At 42.8% G+C, this 20738-nt stretch overlaps 1 protein-coding gene, 1 long non-coding RNA gene and 1 pseudogene across 4 annotated transcripts; 2 read left to right on the top strand and 1 right to left on the bottom strand.

Moving 5' to 3' along the window:
• The first annotated feature begins 1159 nt into the window (after window positions 1-1159).
• Window positions 1160-3292, top strand: LOC100836857 (annotated as a pseudogene).
• Window positions 3293-4451: 1159 nt separating this feature from the next.
• On the bottom strand, window positions 4452-14119 carry LOC100838289 (cation-chloride cotransporter 1). Of its 3 annotated transcripts, none has more exons than XM_014899093.2 (14): window positions 13927-14119; window positions 13573-13766; window positions 11608-11757; window positions 11387-11465; window positions 10870-10961; window positions 10370-10484; window positions 10022-10122; window positions 9453-9514; window positions 8918-9166; window positions 8713-8827; window positions 7480-7674; window positions 6666-7066; window positions 6140-6301; window positions 4452-6046 (listed from the first exon to the last, which is right to left on the bottom strand). In XM_014899093.2, exons 2-14 carry the CDS (start codon window positions 13755-13757, stop codon window positions 4947-4949), a joined length of 3006 nt encoding a protein of 1001 aa, XP_014754579.1. In that variant the 5' UTR covers window positions 13758-13766; window positions 13927-14119; the 3' UTR covers window positions 4452-4946. The 3 variants fall into 3 exon arrangements, with proteins under 3 accessions (XP_014754579.1, XP_014754580.1, XP_003568633.1); XM_003568585.4 differs by having other exon boundaries at window positions 4589-6046; window positions 13573-13769; window positions 13927-14118; XM_014899094.2 differs by lacking the exons at window positions 13573-13766; window positions 13927-14119 and having other exon boundaries at window positions 11387-11457; window positions 11608-11750.
• A 1929-nt stretch (window positions 14120-16048) lies between these two features.
• On the top strand, window positions 16049-19766 carry LOC100836545. Its single transcript, XR_730601.3, has 2 exons — window positions 16049-17170; window positions 19348-19766. It is a non-coding gene; the product is annotated as an uncharacterized LOC100836545 (long non-coding RNA).
• The last annotated feature ends 972 nt before the right edge of the window (window positions 19767-20738 follow it).

Raw genomic sequence — 20738 nt, 5'->3', positions numbered from 1 at the left:
GGTTCCTTTCTTCATGGAGATTATCATCTTGGATGCTTGGAGCATTTGGAAAGTTCGAAATGATTTCATCTTCAACCAGCGAACCCCCAGCCTCTACAGATGCAGGCAACTTTTCAAAGAAGAGATGAATTTGGTCTTTCATAGAACTAAAAGAAAGAAATACTCCAACAGCCTCTTGGCTGGCTAGCTTCAGATAGCTCTCTCTTGTTTGTTTTTTTGTTTTTTCAACTGTACAGTTACTCTCTTTTTTAATATACATGATGCCTACAGTCCTTGCCCTAAAAAAAAAATTGTTTGCCTGCGTCCATAGATGGCGCCACTGCAGATGCAGAGACTTCAACCTTACGTGGTCGGTTGGTGCCAGTAAGAGAGATGGAGAGGTTGGAACGAGGAGATGAGCTGATCTGTTTCCATTTTTTACCCGGTTTTAGTAAAATCGTTTGATAAAAAAGTTTTGTCAAAACATAATCAAGTCAAAGCTCTCATCGTGACAAACTCAACGATGAAGACAAATCGTAAATCGGCAGACGGTTTGTATTGAAAATATTTTGATCATACGGAATGAGTATTCAATTTTAAGAATTTGCTTTTGGCTGTCTCGTTTACACTAGACTAATGATTTTTGTAAAAGAAAATCTAAAATACCTTAAGAAACTGATACTTTCAAACAAGGTATGAATTTCTTTTCTGGAGGCAATATTTTTCTGTAGGAAAACTTGGTAGACACGCCGATGGCTGAATGAATTGCCAAGTTCCCTCCATCCATCCCTAGTTAGTGAGCATGCGTCTAAGATCATACAGTCATTCAAGCATGCGTCAAACAGTCCATCTTTAGGTGTAGCTGTATACATTTAAGTCGGCTGATCCAGAATTTGTTCAAAGAAATGATTGGGCCTCAGTGCCGTTGCTGTAACGGCATAATAAACTTTCAACACAAACATGACAAGGCTAGGACGGTTGGTGGAGATCCTTTGGACTTGGCACTCCGAAATGTGATCGAGCTGCCAATTTCTCATCATTCACAAGACAGAAGAGTAGACTACGAAAAGGTTGACCTGTAAGGCAAGCAAACTACTCCCAAGTCCCTTTGCACTCTTACCTTAGAAAGATAAAAGCTGGATCAAATCAAAGCTCCGTTCTTGCGGAAACCTAACCAAAAGGCCCAGTGAGAAAACTGAGAGTCCTCTCTGCCGACATCCAGATATATACATGAACTTGCTTATTCCATTTTTCATGGACATGCCCGAGATGAAACCTATCTACCTTTTCCTAGTCTTTCTTACCCTTAGTGTGGCACCACCATCCATCGCCCACCGCCAATTTAGCTGCTCTGGCTTTTCCAATACAAACCTAACCCTTGATGGTGCGGCCTCGGTGACGCCCAACGGGTTACTTGAGCTCACCAACGGCACGGCCGGGGGCATGGGCCACGCCTTGTACCCTACTCCGTTATGCTTCCGCAACCTGTCCGATGGGGCTGCGCTGTCCTTCTCCGTCTCCTTTGTGTTCGCTATCGTCTCCACCTACAAAGACTTGAGCGGCAATGGCCTCACCTTATTCATTGCGCCAAGCAAGAACTCATCAGCGGCGGCGATGCCGATGCAGTACTTGGGCAACCAAACGAACCACATCTTTGCGGTCGAGCTAGACACCTGGCAGAACCTGGAGTTCCAAGACATGAACGGCAACCATATTGGTATCGACATCAACAGCCTTCAGTCCATACAATCCCATGACGCCGGCTTCTACAAGAATGGCACCTTCCAGAGCTTGAGCCTCGATGAGCAAGAGGTGATGCAGGTGTGGGTGGACTACCACAGAGACAGGATGCAGATCGACGCCACGATGGCTCCTCTTGGCATGGCCAAACCTGCAGCACCAACAGTATCAGCCAAGTACAACCTCTCAACCGTGCTCACAGATGTGGCATACATGGGCTTCTCAGCTGCACAAGGCAGATTGCACACGAAACACTATGTGCTTGGCTGGAGCTTTGGCATCAACACTCCTGCTCCAGCTATCAATGTCACCATGCTGCCAAAGCTACCTCCTGGCCCAAGGATAGACCACGATGTCTCCAGGTATTGGAGATCCTTCTGCCAGTAGCAACGGCACTACTCATCCTGTCCGTGGCTGCCCTTGTCTTCATGCTTGTGCGGAGGCATTTTAGGTACGCGGAGCTATGTGACGACTGGGAGGTCAAATTCGGCCCACACCGGTTCTCGTAAGGATTTGTACCGTGCCACACAAGGATTTGACAACAGAAACCTTCTAGGGGTTGGTGGATTTGGAAGAGTGTACAGAGGAGAGCTGCCAAGGTGCAAATCAAAGGTAGCTGTGAAGAGGTTCCAGGCAAGGCATCAAGGAATTCATCGCAGAAATTGTTAGCATTGGCCACCTTCAGAATCCAAATCTGGTACAGTTACTTGGCTATTGCCGGCGAAATGGTGAGCTCCTGTTAGTATATGAGTACATTCCAAAGCAAAGCCTCGACAAGTACTTGCATGGTGGTGAGGCGGACTGCTACTCCACATTAAGTTGGGATCCAAGGTTTCGGATCATCAAGGCCATTGCATCCACGCTGATTTATCTCCACGAGGAGTGGGAGAAAGTGGTTGTTCATCAAGACATCAAGGCAAGCAATGTGCTCCTTGATGACGAGTTGAATGGACGATTGGGTGATTTCGGCCTAGCAAGGTTGTATGATCATGGCGTTGAACAAGAAGGGACTACTCGTGTTGTCGGCACCATTGGTTACATTGCTCCAGAGCTAGCACGCACAGGGAAGGCCACTCCTCTGACCGATGTATTTGCCTTCCGTGTTTTCATTCTAGAGGTCACTTGTGGTCATGTTGGTCGATTGGGTGCTTGAGCATGTGCAACAAGGATCACTGGCTGATGTAATAGATGCAAGGCTTGAAGGGCTCTACCATGTGGGCAAGGCACACCTGGCGCTGAAGCTAGGACTACTATGCTCACACCCATTTGCCAATGCAAGGCCTAGCATGCGGCAAGTGATCCAATACCAAGATGGCTATACTGAACCGCCAGAGCTAATACCAGAGTACCGGAGCTTCCGAGCACTGGCCTTGATGCAAAATGAAGGGTTGGATTCCTACATCATGTCATATCCTTCATCAACCATTGGCACAGTATCAAGCGTTTCAGGAGGAAGATGAGCATTCTGTTTAATAGTGCTAGCTGAAAGTGCTACTTTTATCTATGATGTAGCCTAAATAATAATATATTGCAAGTTAACCAGGCATGGATATGAAAGCCTGTATTTTCTTAACTTCAATAGTCTAGATTTGTTGCCTGATGAAAATTATTGATACGTTTGGTAGAATGGTAAGTACCATCCGAATAAGCTTAGCCTCAGGTGCCGAGCTATTATCGATATAAATTTCATAGTTTTGTGGTTTCTTCATAAAAGTGTTGGACGGGCCACTTGGTGCTTATACCTCTGTCTTCTCTTCCATGCCTACTTACCAGATGATTTCGTCGCAACAGCTACATTGGTTCGACCAGCAGGTAGAAAAGTTGCGGCATGCGTTCTTGTGGACAGGGAAGGATACAGTTTCAGCTGGGTAGTGCCTGGTTGTTTCGCGCAAGGTTTGCTCCCACAGGATCTTCGGAGTCTGGGGGTGCCTACTCTCACTATGCACGGTTGAGCATTGCGGCTCAGATGGTTATGGAAGAGATGGGGTGACACTGATATAGCTTGGAATGGTTTCCAACACCATGATGACAGCTGCTCGGCTGCGCTTTTTCGTGCAAGCACAGCCATTCAAATCGGCAATGGAAAGTGTACTCAATTCTGGCATGATCACTGGTTCCTCACATTCCTCTAAAAGATCAGTTCCCCTTAATCTTCAAGGGAACCAGGAACCGCTCAGCATCAATCTGTGAGGCGGTGCAGAGAAGTGCGTGAATTTCTTCAAGCCAGGATTTAGCCTGTGTTTGGTGATTTGTGACCATGTGGGGGATCGTCAATCAGATTTCCCTATGTCAACCACAGGACAGCATCACCTGGAAGTGGACTGTTGATGGAAAATACACTACCACAAGTATTGCTTACCACGCTCAATTCCTGGTATGATAAGCTCATACCCAGAAATTATCTAGAGCATGCAAGTTCCCCCAAAGGTCAAGATTCCGGCTTGGATCACGGTGCAGAATAAAGCCCTCGCAGCTGACATGCTAACGCTACGTGGTGTCAACTATCACCTGATATGCAGCCTCTGCATGTGTCACTCATGAAAAAGTTGTCATCTCAATAGCTCACCACAGGTGGTTTTAGCAAACACGACCGTGATGAGCCCCAGTAGTGTTTTGACAAAAGAAACACCAGGGGTGGTCCTTTTGGAGACCATGAGAAGACACATGTGTTAGCATCTCGGATACGGATTAAAAGCAGGGGCAATTTAAATAGGTGGTTTAAAACTATGATGTAGGCCAAAATAGTTAAATGTGGAATTAATGATTGTACTGATTTTATCAAGATTAAGCGCAAGACCTAATGCCTAGACTTCTAAAATGCTATGCCCTGACAAAGCTACTCCCTCCTTTCCAAATATCAGGCACATAATTATTTGTGCAGTCAACTCTAAACCTTTGACCACTATTATGCGACAAAGTACAACAATTGGCTACAAAATTTGTAATGACCAAGTATACATTTGTTGTGCTGGTGTCCAGAAAAAGATTGAAGATACTTTAGTTCGCGTACCTAATATGGTGATAACAGCCCAGCAGGATCACATCTCAGGTATATGATGGCATTGTTTTTTTTTTCGAAAAGGAGGGAGTACCCCCGGCCTCTTCATTATGATGGTATTGTATCTCAAGGTATACCCAGGTGGGGCCTTCCAACTTCAGTAGTGGAATCTGCATATCCATTCTGCTATGATGGTACAACAACCAATCTCCCAAAGGTATATATCTAATCAAGTGAAAAATGTGACAACATCTCGTCTGTATCCCCTAACTATCAACATGCGTGGGACGTTCTCCACAAGCAGATCCATGTACTCCATGTAGAAATACGCAGGGTGATTCAGTGGTGGCGGAGGGAGGCTCACTAGCACCACAGCTGCCATTCTGGAGTACCTGAGTATTGTGGAGTTTAACTTCAACATTGTATAGAGGAATTTATCTACCTTTTGTTCGTTCACAACAACTCGCTTCCCATCGTCCATTTGTGGCCGTCCTTCTCTTTGTGTGGTTTCCTTCATCTCAGAAAGGTATGTGCTAATCCTCTGCCGTGCACTTGTGTAAGCCTCTTGGGAGTCATCTGGCTGAGCAACACTGCTACTGCTCTCCACGTGAGATTCCCATGACTTCATAGTCACAACAATGACCTCAGCATGCATTCTAAGATCATACAAGAACTTTTTGACATCAGTCTTTAGCTCCTCAGCGTCATTGTCCTCTTCAGCTATACAGAAGACTTGGATCTTGCAGCTTTCAAAGGTCTCTTTCGTGAGCAGGAGCTGAGACAGAAGAAGCATCAATCCTCCATCTCTCACAATCCAGTAGAGGTCAATAGTCCCATACTGTCTCTGGAACTCATTAGGCCACTCATCAAGGCCCTTCACAATAACAACTGCTTTGTTAGCAATAATGCAGTCATTTATAATACTCACAAATGTCGATGGTATCTCTGTCAGATTCTCACGGCGCCAGATCTCAGGGTATCGCACCACAACAATATTCGGCTTCAAGTTACCTAGGCCCATCGTTTGAACAATACTGCGAAAGCCCTCAGACATTGAAGGTGCTACAATGATCTCCGCAACACCCTCACAGCGTTTGTATTCAATGTACGCTTCCAGCTGATGACAGGCAGTCTTAGCGTCCTCCGCCAGTTCATGATAATCCCCGTCAATAGTTGAGACAAATATGGACATACCACGGCCCTTCTTCTTCATACAATTGGCAAAATCTGCAAGTTTTGGATGGCAAGGGACATTTTCTGGAAGTTTACCCCAAGGGCGGCATAATATCAGAGGAATGGGGTACCAGTTCTTAGGATGAACTTGATTTGCTGTGAGGAGAATAGTGAGTGCTACTGTGTTAGTATAATGAGAGTTTGCAAAATTTACTTATGACTGCTTATTAGCCATGCAGAAAATCATACCTCCTAGCGATCTGAGACTTCGCAGTGCCAACTGAAAATAAGCACTCTTGAACCCATCTCCCCAGTCTCCAGCCTTCCCTTTTATACTCACATAGTAATAGATGAGGCTTGCAAGAGCAAGGGAGATAACAGTGAAAGACCAAGAGATCAAAAACATGATAACTGAAATTTAAGAGAAAAATCCATGTAAGTGGAAAGCCCTATCATAAACACAATGTGAGGATACATTTCAATTATGTCAGGAGAAGCTGGTTCTTCATGTGAATAGAATAACATTCTTTGAACAAAATAATATACTCCCTCCGATTCATATTAATTGTCAAAATATTACATGTATCTAGACGTTTTTTAGGCATAGATACATCCATGTTTGGGCAAATTTGAGACAACTAATATGGATCGGAGGGAGTACAAGTTAAGTATAAATGTTAAAGTACATAAATCAATATTCAGCAAAAGTACTACAGGCATCCCAGGATGAATGTCATGAATAACAAAATAAACTGGTACGGGTCAAGAGGCATACCAATGCAAAGCAATGCACCAACAAGTGAAAGGCTCCAGTGATGAAATTTCCATCGAGGGCGCCAACTAGGAGCATCAAGAAGGTCAAGCAGAAAGCACGACAGGTTCACACCAGCATAGCACAGAAGAAAGAACATAGTGATAGTGGGTGTAATTAAATCTAAGTTCCCAATAATGACACATCCAATACAGATTAATGATGTGAATAAAGTGGCTGTGTGAGGCTCGGCTCCTTCAGAAACCTTAAAGTAATTAAGAACAGGAAGGATGTCGTCATTCGCTATTGCTGCAAGTAACCTTGGAGCTCCTGTCAAACTCTGCAGCGCTGCACCTAAAGTGGACAGGATAATACCAATATAAATCACTGCTGGAGAAGGCCATGCCACGGTAGCAGTAAGCAGCCTGCAAGTATTAAGGATATTTATGGTCTGACCACACAGTAAATCAGTAGCTTAGCAGCTTATGGAACTAAGAAAAAAAATTAAACAGTATTCTACAGCCATGTTGTCAGAACGTAGTTGTATGAAAACAGAATACAGACAAAAGGAGGCTCAACAATATTTGCTTCATACAAAACATGAATATTGAGTGTATAAAGTACATTGGTCAATAAAACTTTCTGTTAGCTCAAGATGAAAAAAAAAGAACATATTTTTTTCTGATTGTAAAAGCATGGAGTACGTAACCTCAAACAGCATCTACCCATACAAAGAAGACAAACGTAAAAACAAGAAAATGACTTTTAATGTGCCCAATGACCATAACAGCCAGAAGAATAGCTGTGGTGGGACCGTAATCAAAGTCAGAGCACAAACCTATCAGTTAGAAGCTCTTCTCTTGTGGACAAGGCTCCAAACAGAAGCACAGAAAACAAGTACATAGCAGTGGTTGCAAGAGTTGCAGATAATGTTCCAATTGGTATTGAACGTTGTGTATCTTTCAGTGAAGCAGATCGATTTGAGCCAGCCATAATTCCAGTGACGGCTGGAAAAAAGAGACCTACCAAAGCACTGAAAAGTATATAAGAATCTATTAGCAAGTTGCATCTGCACAGAGAGAATTGAATAAATTGTCGTGCAGGTCCTCCAACTTATGTTTTCAATAACGTAGATAATTTGATACATCTCAGGCCTTCAACATTGCAAGTTCGACAACAGTTCCTAAACTAATGCAGGTCCCCAAAGTACAAGCAAAGTCCCTATTGCCGCCCTAAGTGAAATAGCATCAAGAGCCTGTGACTTAAAATAAGTTGCTGATGTCGAGGCAGGCAGGTGGATTTCATCGATTCATTAAAGATGGGTGGGAGCTGTGGTGACCTTTTTCTGGCTAGAGACTATCCCATCAAGTAGATTGGAAATTTACTGCTTGGGTCTTAACAACTAGGGTCAATGTTGGTATTATGATTCCTATGAATGGAACGTAGAATGCACTCATCAAGTTTCATTTACCAACTGGGTCTTAACAACTACTACTTCCGTTCCTAAATGTAAGATGTTCTAGCTTTATCCTAAGTCAATCTTCCATATGTTTGACCAAATTTATAGAACAATCTACCAACATCTATAACTCTAAATTAGTTTTATTAAATCCGTTATGATATATATCTTCATAGCATACTTATTTGATATTGTAGATATTGGTAAAAAAAATCTCCAAACTTGGTCAAACTTGAAGAAGTTTGACTTAGGACACATCTTACATTTATACACGGAGGTAGTATGTCAGGAAGTGTTTACCGTGTCACCCTCTAAATAATCTGCTGTCCATGTCAACTTATTCTGTCAGTTAGACCTACTTGACAACTATCAAGTTGTCCTAGAAGTTGGATAGTGACTGAAACATTGATTGAAATTCAGGGACATGTTGTAATTTCTCTAAACAAATGACCATGTTTTTGAGGAAACTCTCGCCCCATAGCCTTGCTCCTATTAACAGGAAATAATGGGAGTGGGGTCATTGCCATGATTGACCAAAGTTTATAGGGGTGAAAATTGTCTAAAATGCCCAGAGTATGCTTGAGATCCATCATAATTATAATATAAGCTTACTTGAAATCCCAATATATAGAACCATTTGGATCAGGGACTCCAGCATTGTTTGTACGTTGATATTCTGAACCCCAGTTGTCTCTGAGTGAAGCTATACTCAACCCGGTGATTCCCTCTAGTTAGGAAAGCCAACATTATAATTGAGCACACAAATGCATAATGATGATGATCCAACATATAACTATATAACACATGTGGTACTTACTCGGAGCATTGTGTCTTGGCGCAATGAAGACGCCAAGATAAATGCACAACAGCGAAAAGAGCACGGGTATTAAGAAGGCAGGTGCAACCTTGTTGATGATTTTGACACCACCGAACACAATAAAACAGAGCAGTATGGTCACAATAACACCATATACTTGAAGGTCATGCAAGCTCGGTGTTGCTATAGTTGCTGTGCCAGCTGTCGCTGTGCCGTTTAATAATGTATTGTTGACCACTGTTACACTCTCTGCATTTAAAAAGGGCATAACTTAGACAAAATATATATAAAAAACTAGCAGTACAACTTAAGAAAAGTACTAAGTATTGTCCTTCCGCTTGATTTTCTCAATTCCTCACATAACATGCACTCAAGCTAGCAATGCAAATCAAAGTAAATATAGGCATTTTCTATGCAGTAACAAAGGTTTGAAGTACAAGGGTCAAAATTTTGGATATTTGGAAATAATAAGCATTTCTCTTCGGCACTCGTGAATATAAACTAGATTTATCCAGTAGTATCACTTGTACCTTACCTTGGAATAATCCGGCAGAAGGAACAGCATCCAAAAAGGTTTCGACAGCACCCAGCACATACCTGAAATGACAGGTAAGTTCAGGAGGGAGGGAGGGACGGAGAGCAACAACATACATGCCAAACTGATAAGTAGCAAGTGATAACTAAGAAAAAATTGTATCATTTGAAACTCCAATAGGCAGCAGTACGAGTTTATATTAGCAACTCAATTGTGTTCGACCATTATTTCCAATCAAGACATTTTTCTTTCTAATATAATTGCTTAATTTTACTTTTATACGGAGATTTCATAAATATTCAACCTTTGGAACCTCCACAAACCAATCATTAATTGGTCGCAGGGAAGGCCAACAAGCATCCAAATATAGCAGAAAAACCTTCAATTTGCCACTTTTATATTTACTTTAAACCATTCCGCTCATCACATACTGACTTAAAGAACTCATATGATGCCAGCTCCAAGCAGCAGGTGTAGAAAACTTGATATCAAATTGCCCACAAGCAAACAAAAGATAAACGAAATTTGAGAAGACCTTCAAGAACTTGGCTACTACAGTGTATACTCACATGGATCCAGCAACCGCATTTCCAAGGAAGAAACACAATCCAATACTAACTCCAACTTCAGGGCCAAGTGCACGACCAATGAGATAATATGGCCCGCCACCCTATGGATCATACAGAATGTATATCAGCTAATTTGTATTTAAGTTTATTCTGGTAGCAGCATCAAACATCAAACAAGTTCTAGAAGTACTTCTAGAAATGAATCTAGATAATTTAACTATACAAAAGAAATTTGTCCATATCCTGCACCAGGTTCCACAAATGAAATTAAGACAATCAACCAGCAAAAATAAGGTTTATTAGGTGTCAATCCAAACTCATCACCAGTAGTTCAAGTGTTCAGCATACCTTCATTGCCCCATTCGTTGCAATGGCACTTAATGATAATCCGGTTAAAAATGTGCAAGCACCACAGAATGAGACTAAAACAAGTGACTGCCATATGCCTGCCATACCAACAATCCTGCAGGAAGGAAAAAAAATAATGGTCAGTGTTGAATAACCCAAAAAGAATCAAGACCGTGAAGAGAGAGACATGCATCACAATTTCTGAAATACCACTCCTATCAAGGCTACAAAAGCGTTCCATGTGCCAATGGGATTAATACTGCAATTGTAGTTAAATATGTCCACATTAGATAACAATACCCTTTACAGAGTCTACAGCAACTTTTACTTGGTTCTACCATGGGTATCAAAATATTACAGGTGGAACTTTGCCAAAGAGTAACAATAACACAATGGTGACTAGCATGTTAGCGTAGCAAGTTTATCGTGCAAAAACCAAATAGGAATGAAACATCGATGTGCAGTAGCAAAAACAAGTGCACATAATACCCAATACTTACCAGGTAAACCGGATATAATAAATGATTCCCAAGATATTCTGCAAGCATGGCACAAAGACACCCATCATGGTACCGAACTTAGGTGCGGTTTCCTGTGTACCAAATAAAGGTGATGGGATTAATAATATAGCTTTTACCAAATAAACAGAAAAAGAACTGGTCAATGAAAATAAATGAAACGATTCACAAAGTTTGGGAGACCAGGCATGAACCTGTTGATATTCCAAGGAAACTCAAACATAAAATTAGAATCAGCACCTGAACTACAGATGAGTGAATATATCTAGAGATGTAGCAAATTGTCAAATAAGATAGGTGAAAGCATCAGCAGATACATCTAGTCCAAGTTATAAACGCCGAATAGATGAAAATGTATGCTATGTATACTGCAGAACTACTATTTTCTGTTCATCAAGCACAAATATACTAATTCCGAATTATTCACCATTAACTAGGAAAAGTGCGGTGAATTACAAAACAGATGACTCTCATCCTAATTGTTAGAAGTGGAGATAACCTTCGGACGTCCAATGGTAATTGCAACATCCTCTCCATCCCTAGGACTCGAAGGGGCCTGAATCTGTTCTCCTGTCATGCTGTCCAGATTCATCAGACACTGATGTTGTCGAGTAAAACCAATAGTTCATAAAGCATATGCTTAATACAAGTCAAAAACTATGTGTGCATAACAAAAGGAGACAGATCTTGAATTCTTAATCAACCTAAATAAATTATTACCTCTTGAGGCCCAAAATATTTACAAGTGAGTCAAAACCAAAAAGCTCAAGCTTTGAATCCCCTCGAGATCCACTGGATGTTGTATCATGATCACTAGAACCTTCTTGCATGCTTGGATCAATAGTCAGATTAGCACCAGGCTTAAGGTTCCTAGAGAATATAAATAGAAGAAAATGTGAGCTCACAAAAATCATAGCTAGACAATTTGTGTTCCTCTAAATCATCTTGCTAGCTATAGTGACCATCGGAAGAAACACCAGAAAGGAAAATTTCTGTAGAAATCATGCCTAATTACTCATAGAATATGCAATCATGATAGCAAATGAAGTAATATCCCAACCAAACTAGCAAGATCAAAAGTAAGAACTGATAAAGGAAAAACAGTAAGTGCTTAAAGTGGTCATATGTGGCATCCATAGCATTCTAAGTAAAGAACGTTAAAAAACACCTATAAGAAGCACGACATGAGATCTCAAAATATGAGTACACATGGCAGTACCAGATGGCAAAATAAACTAGTTTGACTCTAAATATGACCAGCAATTATGGCTTGTTCCTACTATTAACAGGAAAATAAAAGGTACTCAATTTTATAACTTGAACCCAGAAACAACTTCACAGCCATTAAAATCTCCTCAAAACCAAAGAGACTATAGTAATATGAATATTGTCACCAATTTTTCCCAAGTGCTGGTCATGGTCTTACATTGCAGGATATCCCACAAACACGTAGAACTCATGTGAATTTCACGACCCATGGATCGGCCTATCGCCTAGTGGTGAGAGCGAGATTGTTCGTTCTCGCCCACCTGGTACAATCCCCTATGATTGATACAGTGTACCATATTTATTCTATTCACACGAGTGCACGTTAAAGTGGGAAGCGTGTTCCACACTAGGTAAGTACGGTGGCACCTCCAATATTTTCCTAGTATGTGTGCACGTGTGGTGGCGTGAATGGTGGTGGTGTGTGCAGGTTTGTGAGCGTCTACCTTCTACTCCCGCAAAGAAAAAGGTGAATTTCACAATCCCGCTCCTTATGCCTTGAGCTCTAAGTAAAACTAGATAAGAGCAGGTGCATTGCTACAGAATTAAAATATGTAGCAGATGAGTTCTGTAAATGATTGTCCCTTCATATTCCCCAATTTTGTTCTAAATAACATTTATCACAAAATATTTTTCTAAAAAACAACTATCTGAAAATATATGTGAAACCAATCAATTGAAATGTACTCCCTCCGTTCCTTGAAAGAGGGCATATTAGCTTTCGTTAAGACAAGACTTCGACCACAAATTACTATGTTAAAGTATCCTTTATATGACATGAAACCACAAGTGTTATGAAGTACTTTTGATAACAAATCTAGCGATACAGATTTCATGTCATATAAACCACACTTTAACATAGTAATTTGTGGTCAAAGCCTTGTCTTAATGAAATCTAATATGACCTCTTTCAAGGAACGGAGGGAGTAATCAAAAGATTGTGATGCATATATCTACCACATAAAATGGGAGGCCATTAGATGATTCCCTAGCGATGTAGGGAGTATTCTCGGGTAGAGTGAATGGACCACCACAACCTCAGATCTTTGCAAAAGTGAAATAAAAATAAACAATTGAAAAGGGCTATAAGCCTAAAATAGTAGTACCTGCTCTCAAACAGTCCACAACCAATAACATAGTTAAAAATTGATATTAACCTCCCATGACTTCATGGTGATTTCTCGTTAGCTCCTAGCAGCCTACCATCTGATTCCGATTGGTCAGTGAAACACTTCATTTGGCTTAATGACGCACGGTCATGGCAATGCACATACAAATTCAGGGCAACTACGCAAGTATTTCATCACATATAAGTGCAATCTCTACTAAATCCGAAGCCCTTATACGTGTTGTGAATGAAGCAAAAGGGCAAAAAAAATGCTCAGAAAATCCACAAACACGAGATGAGGTCTGCATCACCTTGGTGGCTGGGGCGTTGCTGCACCGTCGGTAGTGGTGGAGGTGGAGGAGGAAGGGTCGGTCTCCATGGACGTCATCTGGATTACAGCGCGGTCGTCCGAACCGACTGGCCTGTAACGTCGCCCGTTGGGTGGTGCTGGCACGGGCAGCCCGTCGTCGGCGCCCTCGATCTCCCCATTCTCCATCCCAGGGAGCTGCTGCAGCGGAGATAATAAGGTAGCGTCGTCAGATCTAGGATTTCGAGCATATGCTTCCCCCCAACCAGCGGCGGGGCAGGGGCGTGGTGGGCTTGGAAGGCGTGGATTTAGATCCGAGGGTCGGGCGGGGGGTGGGCCGTGGTCAATGGATTCTTACCAGGTTCAGCAAGGAGGTGGTGATGGTGAGCTCGGTGGGGGGAAGCCGGTCGCCGGCGGCGAGGAGGGCGGAGGAGTTAACGGGAAAGCTGGGCAACGGTCAGAGGTAGCACGGGGAAAGTGGGCAGAAACGGGTTTACTGCTCCGTCGGTTTTGCGCTTTGCACCCCCGATGAAACGTGGTTCCGGCGTTGAGTTCGGGACACGGTGGAACCCAAGTCGGGTCCTCGTTGACACGGTAGAACCCAAGTAGGGAGTAGGGACGCGCTCCAGATCTGGGTGCCGCTTGTGCCGTGCAGCGTGCGGAGACTGCAAAGCGACGCTGCAACACGCATGAGTCAAGATGGCACCCGCAGGCCACGGGCACGGGTATTGGCCACCCATCCTGCCTGTCGTCCATAACCGACCCATTACCCATATCCATATTCGTGACCGGGTAACAACTTTTGTTCATATCCGTACCCGTCAGAATAGACGCGTACCCACAGATAAAAAATGCCCGTATATTTTTTTGATCGTATGGTTATAAATAGCATTATATTTGACATTTGCTAAAAACAACAACAATTTCTCATACAACAATAGCATATGGTGCACAAAAAACAGCAGCACTTGAAGCATACAACACATATAGTGAGAGGAGAAACTGACAGAAACAGGGAGCACAGGGAGTTAGGGTTTTCGTGGCTGAGGGCCGGCACGGCCCATCAATTTACTGCGTCCAGCAAGGTCCAACCAAGGATTCACTTGAAAAAAAACAAGGCTATTAAGTGTACAGAAACTCTAGAGAACCCACTTGTCAGCCCATCTTACGGATACACGGGTAAACAGGTATGGGTATTAACTCCTCATATCTGTACCCGTCATACCCGCCGGGTACAACTTTTTCCCCATTTACGTACCTACGGATAAAAAATTTGCCCATACCCGTACCCTAATGGGTATCTACTCACCAGGTAAACGGGTAATGGGTACCTGTTGTTGTTCTATAAAACAACAGGAGTACGTGGTGCCAATGCTAAATGGCTCAAGTGCGAGAATAGTATGTAGGGCGTGTACGCCGACCTTATAGCGAGGGTCGCTGTACACTTGGACAAGTTGACACGTCGATATTTTTTGAATAGGTTCAGTCGCCCCTGCGGGCACGACTTAGTCCTATGTTAGGAGAGGCTTCGAGGGGGTCGTTAGCTGGGTGTTTGGGCTGAACTCGTCTTCCCAAATCACCTATGGCGAGAGATCTCCAGGGGCCGCCTCGAACTTGGGCCGAACTTGTCTTCCCAAGTAGCGAGATTGAGATACCCTCGAGACTCTAACCTGATCCCTCTATTTCGAGTCGAGGTCATACTAGACGGTCCGGAACCTCGAAATTAGATTTCCTAAGTCGCGTCCCCGAGGTCGAGTCGAGACTAGGCTCGACTCAAGCACTCGAAAACGGGCTCCTTAGGTTGCTCTAGCTCTCTCCCCTTTTATCTTATTCCAATTGAATGTGTATGATACATGTCCCCCATGGGGGGTATTTATAGGCTAAGGGTCCATGACAAAAGACCATGGCTACTCTTGAGAGAGAGAGAAAGTGAGAGCAAAGTGGTAAACTCATCCCTATACTTTTCTTGGCCCCTACTCAAGCTCCTCTTCTCCTTTGACCATGACATGAGAGGCTTGACTTGTTGACTCCTTTGACGGGCGCCTAGTTGGCATGGCTACGCCTTGTTTGCAATTTGATCGGTATTTAGGATTTGTTGACTTAGTCGTCGCCACGTAGCATTATGGTCCGGCCCATGTAAGAATTTTATTATATTACAACAGTACCCATTGCCATCTAGACGCATGAGCCACTGGCGGCGGTGGCGGCGGAGTGATTGTCATGAGTGAGCATCATGAATGAGTAGTAGGTGTCGGCGTAAAAAGATAGTAAAAACCGAAACCGATTTAGCCAGAAGAGAAACCGAAATTAACAAAACCTGAATAAACCCATAATTTGGGTGGCTAAGTGTTATTAACCAAACTTAGTTCGGTGAATTCAGTTATGTTCCTTGGTTAATCGAGTAAATTGAGCTAATACTAAATAAAAAAACTTCCTAAATGCTCAAAGCGCTTATGCACTTCTTGGGGTCCTCGGGCGCACACAGTTCTGCACCGTCCAATCCACCCTGGGCGAGGTGCACCGTTGATTGAGTTAGGACAGCTCCCCATCTCTTTCCACGTATATACAATAGACCTCATCAGCGCCTGGCTGTCTTTCCCTTTCCCCATTCTTCCCCGATTTCCTCTCACGCTCGTCATCGAGTCTTCTCGCGTGCGATTTGCTGGCGGTCAGGCGATGGGGTTTCGGCGGCTGAAGCGATGATGGAGAGAGAGGTCCAGCACGGAGCGGCTCCTTGGGGGCGACGGAGGTAGGCAGCGGACGGGGCGGAGCTGTCGAGTTCACCATCGAATTCGCCATGGGGTTTGCGAACTCCATCGGTGATGGCGGGTGTGGGGGCTTCTGCGTTTTGAATCGAGGCTTCTGAGTTTTGAGTTGATTAGGTGGTTCTCGATGTGGGGTCGCCGGGCGAGGTAGTGAGCGCTTCACGGAGGGGGTTCCGCATTCTGAATCGGGGCGGCAGGCCGCTTCGCCCTGCCGATGAATTGACCACAGTTAGCGCATCGAGTATATACTATTGCATCAAGTTTTACGGTTAGTTCCTTCTCACATCCTCCCCCAAACCCTCTGATCTATCCTACCCCGTAATATTTTCTGTCGATTTTTGGGGCTCTAGATTCGCGCCATGATTCGATTTGCTGCTGTGCTTTGTTGTAAAATTAGAGCCGAAATGCAGATCAGGTCAAGGTTTTGCTAACTGTTTCACATCAGACTGGTTAATTTGATGGGGTGATAAGTAACTATAGTATCTAAAATAGCTTGCTATTTTTACTTCTGTCATGAGGTATGCTATGCAAGTTTGCATGCAAAAGCACCCTAATTATATCTGCTGCAATGCTCCATGGCAAGGACTCTTTGTGTTTATGGGTGTAAATTCCCTAGGTAATTCATTTATTTGTTGGTGAACTATCGACTTGCGACTTGTTTTCTAGTACGATAGTACCTAATTGTTGGCTTCTGGTTCCTGGATGTCGCATGGCGTGGTGCTGGGAGCCTAGGGAACTGGGTTCGACCGGCAAATCGATCGCGAGAGGTGGATCGTCGACTGCGGGGGCACGGGGCAGAACGAGCTCGACTGGCGCATCGACCACATCGATTTTACGGTTAGTTCCATCTTCAAGCCGGTATCTAGGCATGCGATGTTGATTTGTAGCTCCAGGCCCCGTGATGCCGTGTATTTTGATCCCTCGAACGCGCTCGATTGTGAGATTGCCCTGAGAATCTGAGATTTTGGTTCTCGTGGGCTGTTTTTGTGCACTAGGGGGGCCTTCCGCGCGGGTGGAGGTTTCGCTCTGGCCCTGTCAATTTTTGTTCTTGCAAAGTAGAGCTAAACTGCGGTTTAGTTATTGGTTGTTGGTGTTGGCCCGGTGCACTGATTTTGCCACCGTGCGATGGGGTTGCAGGGAGCTGTTTGCCTGCCCTTGTGTTGTCCTTATTTTGGTTGCAAAAGTAGTAGAGTTAAACTAGGATCGATGCTCAAATCAAACAATGTAATTCTATCTAGAATTAGATGCAACCTGTTTCTGCTGGCTGGCTGTTTGCTTTGTTACAAGTTTTGCTCGGTAGCAGATACTCTCAACATGTTGGGAGTTTTGTTTCCCTGTTTTACTTGATTTTACTCTTCAGTTTAAAGACTTAGTTTGCCGTAAGAACCTTTGTGGTGGTTTCTATAAAAGAAATCGATGGGGGAGCCCATTGTTTCAAAATAAAAAAGATCCAACTTATTTGGTCATTGGGGGAATTGAGCTGTCCATTTTGTTGCTACTCATCTTAGGGTTGTTTGCATGCAAACTAGTGGATACAGTAGTTAAGTTGATTGCAAGTAGCATGAGTGATCTTATGTTTTTGATGAATATGGATTTATGTATGTAAATTACGGGCTATATTATCTTGCATTTTACTTTGTTACCAGGTTTGAATTACCTGGTCGTGCATTTTTTGCATGTAAATCTGATGCAATCCACTGTCTCCAAGGGGGTGCCTCACAGTTCTTGCTTGACTGATTGTGGCAAGCTTCGATTTAGGAATTCTTCAGCTTTTGCTTCACTGACATAGCTCTGCCAAAGGGGATGCAGTGCAATTTTTTAATACAAATGTACACTAATTAAACTATCCCAATCCTCCACCGGGATTGTGCGATTTGTTTTTGGGTTCTAGGCTCTGATTCGATTCACTCCGGCCTGTTGTTGTAAACCCGGGGGAAGTTAACAAGCATTCATTTTCGTTGGGTATAACACAGACACTTTCCACAAGTTGATGTAGTAATCAACTATTTTCTAGTAAAAGTTGTGTCCCCTAGCTAAATTTTGAATTAGAAGTTGCAACACTATTTACCCCTTTTCTGCTTTTTAGCATATAGTTGCTTGATATGGATGCATAGTAGACGATTTAGTTGCTCTTTTGTTTTCGAATACATGTGCCCACAACACCCATAGCATTTTCCTTTTCTGATGTTTTTTTGCTTTTCCTAATAGCATAATAGTTGCTTGACATAGTTGCATAGCAGTCGATATAGTTTTTTTTTCTGTTCTCTAATAATGACAATGTGCCCATAACACCCATCGTACATGCATTTTTCCGATGTACTTGTTTTTCCTAATAATAGCTATAAATAGTTGCTAGACATAGCTGCATAATGGTTGATATAATTGCTTTTCTCTTTTCCTTCTTCTAATAAATGTGCCAACAATATAGTTTCCTTTTCCATATATATATGCTTCATATAGATGCATAGTATAGTCTACTTAGTTGCTTCTTTGTTTTCCGATACATGTGCTCACAACACCCACGATATTTGCATTTTCTGATGTTTTTTTTTTTTGCTTTTACTAATAGCATAATAGTCACTTGACATAGATGCATGATAGTCGATATAGTTGCTTTTTTTCTCTTTTTTTTTCTAATAATGGCAATGTGCCATATCACCCATAGTATATGCCTTTTTCTGATATATTTAATTTTCCTAATAGCTATAAATAGTCACTTGGCATAGCTGCATAACGGTTGATATAGTTGATTTTCCCTTTTTTCTTCTAATAAATTTGCCCACAATATAGTTGCTCCATATAGATGCATAGTAGTCGATTTAGTTTCTTTTTTGTTTTCTAATACATGTGCGCACAACACCCATAGTATTTGCATTTTTCTGATGTATTTTGCTTTTCCTAATAGCATAATATTTCCTGGACACTTGCAGACTTGCTTGACATAGCTGCATAACACTAAGGTTGATACTTGCCACTTAAATTGATTTTGACACTTGCTTCTGTCTTTTTTGCAGCACTAAGGTTGAAAGAAATAGAGCATCACATAATGTGAATGTGAAGCATCATTTTGGGATGGGCAAGCAATTTTTTGATGCATGTTAAAGCAAGAAACGCCCGTTGGCAATTGACCCGGCGGATGCAACAATGCAGAGCTTTTGTTGAAGGGTTGTCTCCTGTGGGTGTGTGCTCTTAATCATGTGTGTATGTTTTGACAAACACAGTGCATGATCCTGACATGCTGTCCCTTTTGTGTTGCTTGTGTTGCTACATGCAACAAGCGGAGGAAATGAAAACTGACATAAGCAGACACAAGTTGCTTGCCTGATCATTTTTCTGCCTAGCTGCAGTACGCCCAGTTTTCTGGAAAACATGCAAAATTTTGTCCAATTTTGTATGTTTTGTGACCTCTAACCCACATGTGCTCTTTGTGCTACCTGATTAAACACATGTGCTCTTTTCTAGTCTGGGGTAGATATCATTTTTCTAGTCTATTTCTAGGGATTTGTTTTGGGGAAACACCGCAAATCCCCTGTGCGGAGTAATTAACCCGTCAGCAACTTTTGTGTTATGTGCTTTTTTTTCGAGAGAAGGAGGCTGGAGTTTGGGGGAGTCAGCTTCGGCAACTTTTGGTGGCTTTTCCCAGGAAGCATTTGTGGCGCTTCAAGACGTAAATGTTGCTTTTTTACGATCTAAAAAGGGCTCTGGAGCTAGCATGTTCTGTGTTGCCGACGGGCGCGGCCGCGCGGGGCATTGCTGGGGAACGCGCGCGGGGCGCAGGGCCGGGGGGACTAAAACTCTTCATATGTAAGCTGTGCATCCTTATTAGGGGAAAAGTGCACGGGCACCCCCTAGTCCCGTCCAAAAAACTTATATTCGATGATTTATTGTTTCTTCCTTCTTAGGTAGTAAGATCGGTGCCATCGATTTTTAAGAGTGTATATATGTACAAGCTAGACAATCAATTATTCGCAATGATGCATGCATGAGCTATATACTCTACTACTCATAATTATTTTCTAAAATAAATACTACTCCTGGCTATACCACATCATGATTTAACACTAATGTAAACCATGAATCATTTAACAACGTTGCTAGTAGTCATATATGTGTTGAAAGTTTTGCTAAAGTTCATGATTTGTTATTGTTTGTTTCTATGGGAGGAGTGGCGCCGTCATCAAGTAGCAAATAGCTCAGTAACATATAACACATTTCTTTCCCTCTCTCGCACGGAACTGAACATAACCCCCCAAACCTGGTCCAATAGGCCCATTTCGCGAGGAAGCGTCCAGATTGTATTGCGGAACAAGAACTCATGTGACGGTTATTTGGTCAATTGGTGTGAAGTGACGCGGTGAGGAAAGCAGACCCACAAAACGTGTTACCAGAAAAAGTACATCCCCAA

This window comes from Brachypodium distachyon, chromosome 2, assembly GCF_000005505.3.
Source record: "Brachypodium distachyon strain Bd21 chromosome 2, Brachypodium_distachyon_v3.0, whole genome shotgun sequence".
NCBI lineage: Eukaryota > Viridiplantae > Streptophyta > Magnoliopsida > Poales > Poaceae > Brachypodium > Brachypodium distachyon.
Note: the sequence above shows the minus strand (reverse complement) of the source record. Positions and strands in the feature narration are given on the sequence as shown.